Genomic DNA, 14868 nt, shown 5'->3' with positions numbered 1-14868 from the left:
TAATCATCCACAATGTACAATCAATTGGTCACAGTATCATCATATAGCTGTGCATTCATCACCACAATCAGCATTTGAACATATTTATTACTATGAAAAAAAATTCTGTTAAAGAATAAAAAAGATAATACAAAATACCATACAATACAATATGATGATAAGGTTAGACAACACCACCACTTCCAAGAATACCATATCCCTCCCTTACATCCTCCTCTCATACACATTTAGCTTTGTTATATTGCCTCTGTTACATTAACGGAAGCATTGCAATGTTACTGTTAACCATAGACTCCAGTTTGCTTAGATTATATTTTTCCGCAAAACCATCCCTTTTTCAACACTTTGCAAGGTTGACATTTATTTGTTCTCCCACCTGTAAAAACATTTTTATATTTTTACATTTAGTCACAGTCATTGACCACTCTAGTTTTCACTAAGTTTTACAGTCCCAGTCTTTATCATTTATCTTTACTTCTAGTGTCATGGTGATTGGTTTCTGAGGTCTTCTGTTTCTTCTTGAGTCAGTGTAGGTTGTTCATGTGTTTCTAGGAAGTTGTACATTTCATCTAAGTTTTCTAGTTTGTTGGTATACAGTTGTTCATAGTATCCATTTATGATCTGTTTTATTTCTGTGAAGTCAGTACTATGCCCCCCTCTCATTTCTGATTTTATTTATTTGCATCTTCTCTCCTTTTTTTCTGTCAGTCTAGCTAAGGGTTTTTCAATTTTGTTGATCTTCTCAAAGAACTACCTTCTGTTTTTGTTGTTTCTATTGTTTTATTTTTAATTTTGTGATCAAATTTATTTTTTGTTTACATTTCCTTTACTTTGTTTTACTGTAATTTACACAAGAGACTGCCAAGTAAACTAGGTCTTTTGCATTCACCGCACATTCCCTCAAATCTCCACAGTTGTTAGAAAAACATTAAAATCATGTGCCGGGCTCTTATTTCCATGTGTGCCCAAGCTCCCAATGATGCTACAGATGCCAGTGAGAATTAAATTCATTAAAAGGAGAGGACTAGACTATTTCACAAAATTAGCAATACTCCTCCTCCCACCACACTCTTTGCAGACAATGATTAAGATTTGATGGAACTTATCTTTCAACAGTGCCGGGAAAGTAAACATAAATCTCTACCCTGAGTACACAGAGGACATGTGAGATGTGGGATTTGTGGCTGAGGACAACTGGGCCTTGCAGGTACAGTAGGGATCTTAACACCCTGCCTGAGTTGCTGCGATCACTGCAGTGGGGACATCGGACATGTGGAAAAATAAGGCACAGGGATGGTTTGGCTGCCAGCAAATCAGATTACTAATGTGATCTGACTACAGGGGCTGGCATATTTTAGGAGGGACAAGAAGTTAAAGGAGACAGTTTGTGACCCAAAGGCTTCCACAATATCATTCTACTCAAGCTTGCAGGACTGACAGAAGAAAAGTTGCATTCAGACAGAGAAAGCTGATAAAAAAAAATCCTAGCTTGCTATTGTTGCCTTTTTTTAATGACTCCCAACCCCCACCCCCAAAAAGCAACAGCTTCTCACCAGCATTCCAGCATTTTCATCATGCTGATCCAGGATCTGTTCCCATGGACCCTGTACTTGAGAGCACATCAAAAGGGCAGAGGCACACCAGCCCCTCTGCAGGGCCCCCTAACCACAGGCAGGCAAGCCTCTTGCTGGGTCAGCATCCCCTCCCCACCCTTAAAGTGTATTTCAGCATGAAAAGAGCAAAACATCATCACTGTACCCTATTGTGTAAGCTGTGAGGAATCTAGACCATTTGCATAGTTTCCAAGCTGCAAGTTCAGAAAACAGTCATTTCAGAAAAAAGACTCCATGGAAGTGCTATACATCCACTTTTTGTACACAGCCTACAATACTATTAAGATTAATTTCTTAATTCCTTTTTCTAACAGGCACCTGAAAGTTGTATAGTGTTTATTATAAATCAGAAACTGTTATCTCCATTTTTGATAGGTTTGATGTAGAAAAGTACTTGAAATTTAAAATACAAAAATCCAATAAAAACCAGAAAATTTTTAAAAGGATTTTTCCTTCAGGGTAAACAAGTGAAAATTGGCCTGTGACTTTACCCCTCACTAATAGATATTGTCAAATTTGGCTGTAAGACAATGACCATTCAGAAATAAATAGTTACAAATACATTCAAAGTTTGTATTCCATATTCATTAGGATACCAAAAAAATTTAGAATGAATTTTTCTGTGGAAGTCTGTTTGCTTATGGGTCTAAAATAAAAATTTTTAAGACTGATTTAAAGAATGGAAAGATAATAAAAGGCTATATACATATACATGTATATATATATATATGTGTTATATATATATATATTTATATATCCACAACTTGACATTTATGGAACATACCAGCTGGTATTGTGTTGTAGTTAATTTGTCCATTAATGATATTATTATGAGAATTATTAAAATCTGTTCCAGGTATATATATTGAAAATATTTTCTTCTGCATTCTTGCCAAAGATAGATACAGTATGTTAGAGATATTGTACTAATCCCTTCACTATGTATGTATGTACATATATAGTCACAAAAGTGTGTATCTTTATCTGTAGCTCTACATGTATTTTGTATACAGCTACAGATATACACAAACATACATATATACACATGTGGTTGGAACCTCTGCATGTGTGTACAAAGTCATAAGCACATGTCTGGGAAATGTCAACACTGCAAGACACTGGTCAGATTCTTCTTTACTCATCATTGGCTGCACTTGTTCCCCTCACTTGACCTTGGTTACATAAACAGTTTGATATTGTCTCTGACCCTGATCTAGACATCAGCAGCTGACGTGCCTTGGACAGAACCCTTCTTATGCATTGTTTCTAGTTATTTTTGAGTTTCATCTTCCATCCTTCTAATGTCTTCCATTGTCAGATCAGTCCACTTGTCAATCCAACAAAAAAGCTGGTGATGAAAGTTTGTAAATATCCTTTTTTCTTGCTTCTGAATGAAATTTTCTACTTTGCCTTGCAGTCCCCACCACTTGAATTTGATGGTCACCAGCTTATAGGCACACATCTTAGGGCAATCTGGGTTGTTTGCCAACTCTTTCTTCCAGTTGGGTCCCAAAGGGCCTTTCTTGATATTGACTGATTGGAACAATGCTGGGTCTTCATCAGTTTTGTAGTCTGCTGGTTCAACTTGACTTCGATCTGCAATATCTATGTGGATGATTTTGATGGTTTTCCATGTGTTAGGATCTAAACTGTGTACATTTTCTAATGTTCCCAGGTCTGGTTTGTGCCATGATTCAATTTTAATGAAGAAATCATCATTCCTATATTCATTTGTTACAATTGTTTGACAGTAGGGGTATGCATTCCAGGCTTTTTCATGGACCATCAAGGAACCCTCAGGAGCACTCATCCTCACAAAGACTGGAACTTTGCTCTTTAGGTGATACATTTTGTGTATATACTGTCCCTTTTCTCCATCCTTCTCATAAGGTTCACTTTTTAAGACTTCAGTTCCTTCTCCACTACCAGTTTCATTCTTACTAGCCCCAGCCACAGAATAAAGGTGTCCAACCTGGTACTGCTGAACAGAACATGGCAAAACCACACAGAATTCCATAATCAACACTATCTTCTGAAACCCACTCACAGCTACTATCGCCACCACTGCCACTGCCGGTACCACCTCCTTTTTTTTTTTTTTAATTCTCAATATCATTTATTTCTGCTCTAATCTTATGTGTATCCCAGCCCTTGGGATCTGAATTCACTAAATAACATCCACCAACTGTGCAGGGCCTTGCCCTCCCTCTCCCCACAATTTCTTGGAGAAGAGCAAAATTTCAGCAACCTGTCTTCACCACCTGAGAAGTTACTGTTCCTCTCAGTCAACCCTGCTTCTCTCCCTGACTAGGGCAGGACTGAAACAGACTGCTGGCTGCTTTCTTTAATAGGCTGTTTAAAAAATGGAGCTGATCTCAGAGCTGGAGTCCAGCACCCCAAATTTGCCAATCAAGAGCTAGAGCTGGTGCCCAGCTTGTGTCCCTCTCTTCTTGGGGAAGAGCCATCCTTCAGAAAACTAATCTCTGCTGCCCCAAGAAACCTCTGTGTGTCTCTCTCTCTGTCCTGCTTCCTCCCATGCTGGGAGTAGAGTTGGAACAGAATCTGCCAACTATAATAAAGTTCTTTATTTCCTAGGCAAGTTGTAAATTTATCTATGCATGGAGCTGGTATCCAGCAGTTTGAATTCACTAATCAAATGCCACAATCAGTGCCTGACCAAGTCCTCCTCTCCCTGATCCTAGGAGAGAGAGCTTTTATTTCCATCCAGGTAGTGAGTCCTAAAGCTGCTTGCCTTGCCAGTAGGGATGGGCACAGACTTCACAGCATGGAGAGATCTACTCACAGCTATTCACTGTAGCTTATCAGTCTCTTTCTTCTACTCATTCCTGACTGTTGCATGATGTGCCTCTGGTCTACAGAACACCCCAACAGATGTTTCAGACAGTTACAGGCTATTTGCTAGCTGCCCTGGAGGATTGACCAAATCCTAGAACTCCCTACTCTGCCGTCTTGGGTCCATGGATTTCTTTTTAACTTATATTTTGCTACCACATATATAATCTAACATCTCCCCCTTTTAATCACATTCATATATATATTTCAGTGCTGTAAGTTACATTCACAGTGTTGTGATACCAACACCACCATCCACTCTGAAAATACTTTTATCATTCCCAATAGATATCCTGTACATTTCAAGCCTTAATTTCCCATTCAGTATCTGCACCCCACTTGCTATTAACCTATATTCTGGACTCTGAATCTATGAGCTTGCTTAATCCTAGTTCTATCAAACCAGTGAGATTATACATTTGTCCTTTCGTGTCTGGCCTGTTTCACACAACATAATGTCTTCAAGATTGATCCATGTGGTTGCATATATCAGGACTTCATTATTTTTCACATCTGAATAACATCCATTGTAGGTGTATACCACATTTTATTTATCCATTCATTTGTTGATGGACACTTGGGTTGCTTCCATGTTTTGGTAACTGTGAGCAATGCATGTATGAACATTGGTGTGCAAATATCTGTTCAAGTCCCTGCTTTCAATTCTTAGGGGTACATACCTAGTAGTCGGATTATAATATCATATGGTAGTTCTATACTTACCTTTCTGAGAAATGGCCAAACTGTCTTCCACAGTCAGTGGCTACACCATTTTATATTACCACTAGCAAGGTATGGGTGTTCCTATTTCTCTGCATCCTCTCCAACACATATTTTCTGTTATTTTTTAGTAGCACCCTTTCTAATGGGTGTGAAAATGCATCTTGTTGTGGTTTTGATTTATATTTTCCTAATGGCTAATGAGGTTGAGCATCTTTTCATGTGCTTTCTGGCCACTTGTGAATCTTCATTGGATAGATGTCTATTCAAGTTTTATGCCCATTTTTAAATTGGTTTGTTTGTATTTTTGTTAAGTTGAAGGATTTCTTTGTATATTTTGGATACTAAACCTCTGTCAGATATGTAGTTTCCAAATATTTTCTCCCATTGTTTAGGCTGTAGTTTTAAAGTCCTTTGAGGCACAAAGTATTTCATTTTGGTGAGGTCCCATTTACCTATATTTCTTTTGATGTTTGTGATTTGAGTGTAACATCTAAGAAACCATTGCCTAACACAAGGTCCTGAAGATACTTTGCTGTGTTTTCTTCTAGGAGTTTGATGGTTCTAGCTCTTGTATTAAGGTCTTTGATCCATTTGTCTTGATTTTTGTAAATGGAGATGCAGTTTCCACAGCATCATTTGTTGAAGAGACTGTTCTTTTCCAACTGAGTGGTCTTTGCCACACTGTCAAAAATCAGTAGGCCATACTATCTCTAGATTCTGAGAGGCTGATCCCTTTGTGTATAACCTGATAACAGTTTTACTCATACAGTTTGTTCAAATACCATAATTACATGGAACTTTTAATAGGAAGTGAGACCTGGTAGGTTTGCATAGGTTAATGTGAAATAGAGACACATCCCAAAGTAAATTGGACAGAGAATAAAAATATATATGCAGGGCCCCCTGAGGAGCTGGGGGGAAATGCAGAGGTGTTGGGCTTCCTCACCTGGATTATTGCTGATGTTCTCACAAACATTGAGGACTGGCGGTTTGATGTGCCAAGCCCTCTGTCAAGGGACTTGCTCTTGTGAAGCTCACTGCTGCAATGGAGAGGCTAAACCTGCTTATAAATGTGCCTAGGAGTCTCCCCCAAGTACCTCTTTGTTGCTCAGATGTGGCCCTCTCTCTCTAGCTAAGCCAACTCAGCAGGTGAACTCACTGCCTTCCCCCCATGTGGGATCTTTATGGGGAACATACAGATTCAAACCAGCACACATATCCATATTAATTTGATGAATGGATTTTTCCTTTCTGCAAGAAGGTTGTTGGAATTTTTATTGGGATTGCATTGAACATATAAATTGCTTTCGGTAGGACTGACATCTTAATAAAAATCAGTCTTCCAATTCTTGAACACAAAATATCCTTTCATTGATTTAGATCTTCTTTGTGTTCTTTTAGCAATGCTTTGTAGTTTTGTGTGTGTGTGTGTGCATACAATTCCTTTACATCCTTGGATAGATTTATTCCTAGATTTTTGTTGTTTTAGTTGCTATTGTGAATGGAATTTTTTCATTCATTTATTCTTCTGATTTTTCATTGCTTGTATATATAAACACTACTGATTTTGGAGTGTTGATTTTGTACCCCACCACTTTGATGAATTTATTTATTGATTCTAGCAGCTTTGTTCTGGATTTTTCTGAATTATCAGTGCATAGGATCATGCCGTCTGCAAATGGTGACAGTTTTACTTTTTCCTTTCCAATTTGGAGGACTTTTAGTACTTTTTCTTGCCTAATTGCTTTGCATGAACATACAGTACAATGTTGAATAATAATCCCAGTGACAGTGGGCCTCCTTGTCTTTTTCCTCCTCCTACAGGAAAAATTTTCGGTCTTTCACCCTTAAATAGGATGTTTGCTCTGGGTTTTCCATGTATGTCTATTATCAGGTTGAGGAATTTCCTTCTATTCCTAGGGTTCTAAGTGCTTTAGTCAAGAACAATGCAAGATTTTGTAAATCACCTTTTCTGCATCAAATATAATGTAATTGTTTTTTCTTCTTTCCATTAATGTGATGTATTACATTAACGGATTTCCTTATGTTTTGCCAACATTGCATACCAGGGATAAATCCCAATTGATCATGGTTGTAAGTGATTTTAATCTTCTTTTGGGTTCAGTTTGCTAGTATTATGTTGATGATTTTTGCATCTATATGCATAAAATATATTGGTCTATAGTTTTCTTTCCTTGTGATATCTTTGTCTGGCTTTGGGATAAGGGTGATATTGGCATCATAAAACAAATTAGGGAGTGTTTCCTTCTCTTCAATTTTTTGGAAGAATTTGAGCAGAATTAGAGTTAAGTCTTCTTGGAATATTTGGTGGAATTGCCCTGTGAAGCCATATGGTCCTGGGCTTTTCTTTTTAGGGAGGTTTTTGATTACTGATTCAATCTCTTTTCTTGTAATTCATTTGTTGAGATCTTGTATTTATTCATGACTCAACATAGGTATATTGTGTGTTTGTGAGAATTTGTCAGTTTCATCTAGGTTGCCTAATTTATTGGCATACAGTTACTCATAGTATCCTCCTATAATCCTTTTTTATTTCAGTGGGGTAAGTAGTAATGTTCCCCTTTCATTTCTGATTTTTTATGTCTCTTCTCTCTCTTTCCTTTGTCATTCTAGCTAAAGGTTCATCAATTTTAATGATCTTTTCAAAGAACCAAATTTGGTGCTGTTGATTCTCTCTATTTTTTCTATTTCATTTGTCTCCACTGTAAACTTTGTTTTTTCATTCCTTCTACTAACTTTGAACTTAGTTTCTCTTATTTTTCTAGCTCTTCCATTTTTGAGGTTAGGTCTCTGATTTGAAGTCTTTCTTCTTTTTAATGTAAGCCAGTTTTTAGAGCTATAAATCTTACTCTCAGCACTGCCTTTGCTGTATTCAATAAGTTTTTTTAATTCAATTTTACTGAGATATATTCACATACCATACAATAATCCATGGTGTACAGTCAGTTGTTCACAGTACCATTTTATAGGTGTGCATTCATCACCACAATCAATTTTTGAACATTTTCATTACCACACCCAAAAAAGAGTAAGAATAAAAGTTAAAGTAAAAAAACAGGGCTTGAAAAACATCAAATACCCACATCCCTCTTTATTATTCATTTACTTATTGTCCTAATTTTTCTATTCATCTTTTCATACACTGTATATATGGAGTGGGAGCCAAAAAGTTTTCACTATCACATGGTCAAACAGTGTAATCTATATAGTTACATAATCATCATCAAGAATAAAGGCTACTGGTTTGCAGTTCAACAGTTCCAGGTATTTCCTCCTAGCTATTCCAATACACTAAAAACTAAAAGGAGATATCTATATAATGCATAAGAATAACCTTCAGAATGACCTCTCAACTCTATTTGAGTTCTCTCAGCCACTGAGAATTAATTTTGTTTCATTTCTCTTCCCTCTTTTGGCCCAAGAAGATTTTCTCAATCCCACAATGCCAGAGCCAAGCTCATACCCATGAGTCATGTCCCACAATGTCAGGGAGATTTACAACCCTGGAAGTCATGTCTCAGGTAGGAGAGAGAGCAATGAGTTTACCTGCAGAGTTGGCACAGAGAGGCCACATCTCAGCAACAAAAGTTCTCTGGGGGTGATTCTTAGGCACAATTTTAAGTCAGCTTAGCCTCTCCTTTTCAGTAACAAACTTCATAAGAGCCCAGATCAAGGGCTTGGCCTTCAAAATTAGTAGCCCCTATGCTTGTGAGAATATCATTAATTCCCCAGGTGGGGAAATTTAATATTTCCATTTTCCTCCAGTCCTTCAAGGGGGCTTTGCAACTACATTTTTATTCTCAGCCCAAATTACTCTGTGACATATTCACACTAACCTGTACAAACCAACCAGATTTCGCTCCCCGTTTGATATTCCATGTAATTATGTTGTTTCAATAAACTGACCACACAAGTTAAATTATATAGTGTGTTACAAAAACATAGATTTTGCACCTAATAAACATCTCTTCCTTTGGCCTCACACAGAAGTTGAAGTTTTAAAAATACCATCACTAACATCCTTTACTCTTTAGTCTGATTTACCTTAGTCCTAACCAAGTCCATTTCATTCATATCTCTAATTGAAGTCTGACCTCTTTTTTCAGACTCCTTTACATTTGCTCTATGGGGTAATGCTGATAGTCATAGCTGCTGGACTCTGACTCTGAGTTTCAGGTATCATACAGATGCCCAAAGTTCCAGGGACTGACCAAGTTACACACAAAGACGTCAGCATCTCAGAGTTTAGAAATAACCATTATAACTCAGGAATAGAAGTAACTGCTGTTAAGAGCTTACAATCAAGGAACCTTTACAATAAGCCTCCCCCTGATAACCTATACTCTCAGACTAAGTTCTCAAAGTTTGCACGTTATAGTTAGTCCATATTAGTGAGACATTATAATGTTCTCCTATCTATACTGGTTTATTTCACTCAACATGCTGTCTTCATTGTCCATTCATCTCACAACTTCTCTCCTTCTTGTAGCACCTCAATATTCCATTGTATGCATACACTATAGTTTTCCAATCTGTTCATCAGTTGATGTACCCTTAGGCCACCTCCATTCACAGCAAATCAGGAATATTGACACCATAAACCCCATTGTGCAAATGCCCATTTGTGTCCTTCCTTTCAGTTCTTTCAAGTATATAACCAGTATCTGAGTTGCAGGACCATATGGCAACCCCATGCTTCACTTCTTGTGGGACCACCACACTGCCCTCCAGATGGGTTGGAGCATTCTACTTCCCCACCAATGGTGATTAGATACATCCCTTTCTCTACTTTTTCACCAGTACTTGTATCCCTGTATTTATTTTTAGATGATTTTATTCATATACCATACATTCCATCCTAAGTAAACAATCAGTGATTCCGTGTATAATTACATAGTGTGCATTCACCACCATTATCTATATGTGGACATTTCAATTCCTTCCACAAGAAAGAGGAAGAGGTGAAAAAAGTAAAAAGAAAAAAGAAAAAGAAAAAATGACAACCAAAAATCAACAAAAGAAGAAATAAAATTAAAATAAAATGCAATAGAGAAGTCAGACAACACCAATGCCAAGAATCCCATACCTCTCCCTTATATCCCCCTCTTATACACAGTTAGCTTTGGTATATTGCCTTTGTTACAATAAATGGAAGCATAGTACAATGTTACTATTAACTATACACTCTAGTTTGCATTGATTGTATATTTCCCTAATACCACCCCATTTTTAACACTTTACAAAGTTGACGTTCATTTGTTCTCCCTCATATAAAAACATATTTGTACATTTAATCACAATCATTGACCACTCTAAGTTTTACTAAGTTATATAGTCCAAGTATTTATCTACAATCTTTCCTTCTGGTGTCCTACATGTCCCTAACCTTCCTCTTTCAACCAAACTCACAGTCATCTTTGTTCAGTGTACTTACATTATTGTGCTACCATCACCCAATACTGTGTTCTAAATATCTCTCTCCTGTCTTTTTCTATCTGTCTGTAACGCTCCCTTTAGTATTTCCTGTAGAGCAGATATCTTATTCAAAAACTCTCTCAGTGTCTGTTTGAGAATATTTTAAAGTCTCCCTCATTTTTGAAAGACAGTTTTGCCAGATATAGAATTCTAGGCTGGCAGTTTTTCTCTTTCAGTACCTTAATAATATCATACCACTGCCTTCTTGCTTCTGTGGTTTCTACTGAGAAATCCACAATACTCTTCTTAGCTTCCCTTGTATGCGATGAATTGCTTTTCTCTTGTTGCTTTCAGAATTCTCTCTTGGTCTTTGACATTTGATAATATGAGTATTAAGTGTCTTGGTGTAGATCTAATCCAGCCTATTCTGTTTGGGGTATGCTGCACTTCTTGGATCTGTAATTTTATGTCTTTGATAAGAGATGGGAAATTTTCAGTGATTATTTCCTCCATTACTCTGTCTGCCATTTTCCTTCCTCTTCTCTTTCTGGGACACACATGACATGTACATTCATGCACTTCATGTTGTCATTCAATTCCCTGAGATGCTGCTCATATTTTCCCATTCCTTTCTCTATCTGTTCTTCTGTGTGTAGGATTTCAGATGTACTGTCATCCAGTTCATGAATCTTTTCTTCTGCATCTTGAGATCTGCTTTTGTGTGTCTCCATTGTGTTTTTCATCTCTTGTTTTTTGCCTTTTATTCCCCAAAATTCTGTCAATTGTTTTTTCAAACTTTCAAGATCTTCCTAATTTTTGCCCAATATCTTCTTTATATCCTTCATCTCTTTTACCATACCTTCCCTCTACATGTTGATTTCAGTTTTGAATTGATTTAGATTTGTTTAATTAATAATTAGTTGTTTCAATTCCTGTATCTCATTTGAAGTGTAAATTTGTTCCTTTGACTGGGCCATATCTTTTTTTCCTAGTGTGATTCATAAATTTTTCTTGTCTAGGCTTCTGGTTTCCTTGATTACCCCAATCACACTTTCCCAGAGTGGGGCCCAGGTCTCAGGAGGAGACTGTATTCAGTATCAGGTTTCCCTGAGGGTGATACCCAATGTATTGTGGGACTTTCCTGTATGGCCTCTAGACTCTATGATTTTCCTGTCCTGCCCAGCAGGTGGTGGTTGTCCACTGGTGTAAAGAGGTGTGGTCCTGTTAATTCTTAGAAGACCCTGTACTGGCCAGGGGCTGAGTGTGTCTGAATCCAAGCTTAAGTTGTTTCTGGTTTTCCCCACCCCCAGGCCCTGTGGTCTGTATTCTCTGAGGGAGGGCAGCCACATGAGCTGGGTCCCACCTCCCTTTTTTTTAGGAAAGATAGACCCTTTAAGGAGTTATCTTCTACACTTGAATTCCTCCTTTGTCTCTCTGACTCTGTTAACTACACCTTGTCTGGTTTAGAGCTGACAATTTAAAATGCCTGAGGCTTTCTCTAATGATCTACTTAGGATGAGAGAAAAAAAGGAAAATGAGAGAAAGCCATTTCATAGAGCCAGTCCCCAAACTCTCCCATGTTGCCAGACTACCAGTGTTGGTACCCAGTTCTCTGTGTCCCTTTTCTTGAGACATAGCCATTTTCCAGTATTCTGAGCTCAGCCATCTCCAAAACCCTCTGTTTTTATTTATTTATTATTTTTTTCTGTCAGTCCACCTCCTGTCTGCCAGGAGTGACTCAGGGTACTTTCCTGCTTGCTCCAGGTTTATCTGTACTTGTAGCTTGTATTCATTAGTCCAAATTTGTTATTTAAAACCACAATTGGAGCATGGTTGAGTTACTTTCTCTTGCTCCAGGCAACCTGTTCCTTTTTTCCAGAGGGAACCATTTCAGCTCAGTCTGCTGTGCTGGTGGGGGAGGGGCACAGCTCTGCAGTTTGTGGAGCTTTACTTACAGGTTTATGCTGTGATCTCAGCCATTCCACCTTTTATAGGCTGATGTATGATGTGTGCTCAGTCACAGATGTCCCACAACAGTTGTTCCAGACTATTTACTAGTCATTCTTGGATATTTCCTAGTTGTTCTAGAGGACTAACTAAACTTCACACCTCTCTATGCTGCCATCTTGCCCTGCCTTCTGCATTCAATAAGTTTTCTTATGTTGTATTTTCATTTGCATTTGCATCAGATTATTTCCTATTTTTTTTGATTACTTCTTTAACCCATAGCTTGTTTAAGAATATGTTGTTTGATTTCTACATATTTGTGAATTTTCCATTTCACCCTCTGTCATTGATTTCTAGCTTCATTCTTTTGTGGTTGGAGAATATGCCTTGTATGATTCCAGTATTTTTTAATTTATTGAGTCTAGTTTTGTGAACTAACATGTGGTGTATCCTGAGAAAAATCCAAGTGCACTCAAGAAAAATATATATTATGTTTTTGTTGGGTGAAGTGTTCTATATATGTCTGTTAGTTCTATATGGTTTAGCACATCATTTGAGTCTTGTATTTCCTTATTGATCTTCTGACTGGGTGTTCTATCCAGTATTGAAAGTGGTGTATTAAAGATTCCTAAGATTTATGAAAGCCATCAATTGCTCCCCTCAAATCTGTCAGTATTTTTTTCATATATTTTGGTGCTCTGTTTTTAGGTGCATATAGATTTATAATTTTTACATCTTCTTATTGAATTGTTCCCTTTATCAGCATATAATGTTTGTCTTTGTCTCTTGTAATGGCTTTTTACATAATTATGAATAATTCAAGAACATTTTTTGAAAAAGAAAATCTTAATATTGTGGTTGAATATTAAAAGAACATGTAATAGTATCATGTTTTATATGCAGGAAAGTATGCTGCAGACTTCTAATATAATTTTGCCATTAAATAAGTCCAGAGACTCAAGTTAAGAGAAATGTTCCTGTGTTTTTCTTCATCCAAGGCATTTTCTTTTTCATTTCACTTGGTTTTCGCCTGTGCAGAAACCTATTTTTTGTGAGAGCTTAATATATCAACTCCAAGTAGATGCTTGTGCTTTTTCAGCTGGAGTTGGGAAGCAGTAGTTGGAGGTTACATAGAGAAAGAGTGTGTTTTCAGTAAGGGCATCAAAGCCTCATATAAATCACTTAAACTAGGAAGGATTTTCCCTTTTATTTCAGTTTTATTGAGATATACTCAAACATCATACAAACCATCCAATGTATATAATCTATGGCCCACAGTATAAACACATAATTGTGCATACATTCCCAAGATTGATTTTAGAGCATTTTCATTACTCCAGAAAAGAAACAACAGCAACAAAAATAAAACCCTAATCTTCCCATACTCCTTATCCCCCTATTGTTGAACCATAGTGTTGGTGTTGTACATTTGTTATTGCTGATGAAAGAATATTGAAATATTACTGTTAACTATAGTCCATAGCTTGCAATGGGACATTTCCCCATATATCCCTCAATTATTAACTCCTTGTAATAGCGCCATACATTTCTTCTAGTTCATGAAAGAACTTCTTAATATATTTTTAATATTTGCACATTTAATTCCAGTCATAGTGCACCACAAGATTCAACTGTGTCACATGTTGCATGTTTTAAACTCTGCCTTTCCTTCTAGTGACCTACATGAGTCTAAACATTCCCTTTCCACCACATTCACACACCATTCCATAATATTAATTATCACAGTAATGTGCTATCATCATCTCTGTTTCCGCATGTTTACTTCAAACTTGTTGAACATTCTGCATATATTAAGCAACCACTCCCCATTCTTTAGTCTTATTCTATATCCTGGTAGCCAATGTTCTATAATTTATGTATGAGTTTACATATTATGATTAGTTCATATCAGTGAGAATATACAGTATTTGTCTTTTTGTATCTGACTTATTTCACTCAACATAATGTCCTCAAGATTCATCCATATTGTCTTTTTCAGGACTTCATTCCCTTTTACTGCTGAATAATATTCCATCATATGTATATAGCACATTTTGTTTTTTGATTCATCTGTTGATGGACACTTGGTTTGTTTCCATCTTTTGACAATTGTGAATAATGCTGGTGTGAAAATTAATGTGAAAATGTATGTTCTTGTCTCTGCTTTCATATCTTCTGAGCATATCCCAAGAAGCAGTTTTGCTGGGTCATAAGGCAAACCTATGCTTCACTTCCTAAGGGAGTTATAGTCTTCCACAGTGGCTGTACCATTTTACATTGCACCAGCATTGACTAA

General features: G+C 37.0%; 1 protein-coding gene across 1 annotated transcript; it reads right to left on the bottom strand.

Annotated features, from left to right (window-relative positions):
- Window positions 1–2883: 2883 nt before the first annotated feature.
- On the bottom strand, window positions 2884–3630 carry LOC119525176 (phosphatidylinositol transfer protein beta isoform-like). The gene has a single exon (XM_037823778.1). The coding sequence runs from the start codon at window positions 3628–3630 to the stop codon at window positions 2884–2886; it is 747 nt and encodes a 248-aa protein (XP_037679706.1).
- Between the last annotated feature and the right edge of the window lie 11238 nt (window positions 3631–14868).

Source organism: Choloepus didactylus (assembly GCF_015220235.1).
Source record: "Choloepus didactylus isolate mChoDid1 chromosome 24 unlocalized genomic scaffold, mChoDid1.pri SUPER_24_unloc2, whole genome shotgun sequence".
NCBI lineage: Eukaryota > Metazoa > Chordata > Mammalia > Pilosa > Megalonychidae > Choloepus > Choloepus didactylus.
The sequence above is the reverse complement of the archived record's forward strand: the minus strand, read 5'-3'. Positions and strand labels throughout refer to the sequence as shown.